The following is a 2,153-nucleotide window of genomic DNA, read 5'->3' as shown; positions in this document are numbered from 1 at the left end:
AGCAAGTCTCCCATTCCTGCCTGCAGCACGTCTCCCATTCCCGCCTGCAGCACGTCTCCCTTTTCCCGCCTGCAGCAAGTCCCCCACTGGCTCTCACACCCATTCACCCAGCTCCTCAGAGCCTGCATCCATCCATACCGAGGCCTCGTCAACCTCCCCTCCCATAAATTCCCCCTGGTTCCGGGGCAGGGGCCGGGGAAATATAATGCGGGACATAACATTCCCACGGATCATGGGTAAGTGTTTTGGCTATGTGACACATGCAGTTTCTGTAACACATCATGTGTTGTCATTAAAGTACTGTTTATATTTCACAGAGGAGTATCTGCAAGGATACCGGGAGCATTATGCAGGTATCGACCCACCAGTGAGGCTCCAGGAAAACACAGTCTCCAAACTAAGCAGAGTGAAGTCGTTCCTCAGTTTCATGGCACACGGTTTCAATCGCCTGTCTGACTGGCTCTTTTTGAGGGATCTCAAGAGGATACGCGGGTGGTCCCGGAGCCTGATGAAGTCAAGCCTTCAGGTCACGACCTCCGACTTCTACATCAAGAATATATCACACTTTCTCAAGTACATGGCCGACACACCGTGCAAGGGGAGCAGGCTCAGCCAAACGGACATGATTTTAATCAAACGGGAAGTAGTTGCCATCCTGAAGTCCCTGAAGAGAAAAGTACTTATCCACCAGATGCAAGTGAAGCGTGACAAGATGGAAGGTCTGCCGAGCCACAACGACCTAATGACATGCTTGACTTCGACCACCACTCGCATCCCTCAGCTCCTGGATGTGATGGCCAGCAATCCGACTACCGCGACCCGGACACTGCTCTATGGGTATATGACTCTTCATTGGAGCTGCATTTATGGCCACCGTCCGGGGGTCTACTCCAACATGACCAACGCCGAGGTCCGAAAGGCGGATACAACTGGCACTGCCTTCGGCTACCTGGTTCATGTGAGTGCTATTAATCAATGTATTTATTCTGGCAGTTATATGCATGATTGACATTGTATTGACACTCTCTATCTCTGTCATAACAGGTAAGTAACCACAAGACGGCCAACGCGTTCGGGGAGGCGCAGCTGTACCTCACCGTAGAAGAATTTGGATGGATGAAGAGGTGGCTGGAAATTAAGGGTACGCTGACCTGCACCCAGAGCCGTTACTTTCTGTACACAGAGGGGAAGAACCCGTTCAGGAAGCTTGCCTACTCCCTGAGGTTGGCATGGGCTGATGTGGGGCTCCGCAGTCCCATTAACTTCACCGACCTCCGCACAGTCCACGCCGATAATGCGAAGAGGTTTCAAGACAAAGGCAACCGCCAAAGAGTGAGTGATTTCATGTGTCACAACACTGCAACTGCGGACAAATTTTACGCGAATAATCCTTCTTTGAAGGAGGCTGCGGACATTCGGTTGCTCTTCACACAGTCACTTCAAGCAGCGGCGGCGGCATCGACAGCAGCAGCAGCAGCGGGAAATGAAGACACTTTTGCGGGTATTGACATCGACAGTGACAACTCTGGAGAGGAGCACAGCCCGGCTCCCTACCAAGACTCCCTACCAAGACATGTCCCGAAGAGGGACCAGTCACTGGCCGAACACAACCCCTCAGACATGGGTGAAGAGAGGGTGCCATACTCTGCCCCAACTTCACCCACTGTTGCCAGTGATCAACTTGTAAATATGCAGTGTGTTGTTGTAATCAGTCCCCTTGTAAATACGTTATATCCTGTTTGAATTTATTTATTACTGTCAATATTACTGTAAATAAAGTTTGTTAAAATTACTAAGTGTTCTGTTTTTAATCCCACTATGGGTTTTCTTCTTTTAAGATCCCCAGGGGCACGATATTCTGGTTCTGGTGGTAGCATGTAGGTGTTTAGTCCGAGTGAGGAGTGCTCAAGTGTGGGATGATTTGTAAGGTAGAAGAGGGTAAAAAAAGTTAAAGTGTGAACCTCCAGCAGGGCAGGTGGTGCTGTGAAGAAGGCCGACTATGGGTGCCGATGGGCGGACGGCAAAGCACCGCAAAGTAGACCCCCTTTAAGTGTAGCCAGGGGCACGAGCAAAATCCTCCATGGAGGTTGGGTGCTGCTGCTGTGAAGAAGGCCGACTATGGGTGCCGATGGGCGGACGGCAAAGCACCGCAA

General features: G+C 50.9%; 1 protein-coding gene across 1 annotated transcript; it reads left to right on the top strand.

The window, feature by feature from the left end:
* The first annotated feature begins 823 nt into the window (after positions 1-823).
* Positions 824-1,792, top strand: LOC139433454 (uncharacterized). Its single transcript, XM_071202475.1, has 2 exons — positions 824-958; positions 1,045-1,792. Exons 1-2 carry the CDS (start codon positions 842-844, stop codon positions 1,741-1,743), a joined length of 816 nt encoding a protein of 271 aa, XP_071058576.1. The 5' UTR covers positions 824-841; the 3' UTR covers positions 1,744-1,792.
* The last annotated feature ends 361 nt before the right edge of the window (positions 1,793-2,153 follow it).

This window comes from Pseudochaenichthys georgianus, unplaced genomic scaffold, assembly GCF_902827115.2.
Source record: "Pseudochaenichthys georgianus unplaced genomic scaffold, fPseGeo1.2 scaffold_459_arrow_ctg1, whole genome shotgun sequence".
In the NCBI taxonomy this organism is placed as follows: Eukaryota; Metazoa; Chordata; class Actinopteri; order Perciformes; family Channichthyidae; genus Pseudochaenichthys; species Pseudochaenichthys georgianus.
The sequence above is the reverse complement of the archived record's forward strand: the minus strand, read 5'-3'. Positions and strand labels throughout refer to the sequence as shown.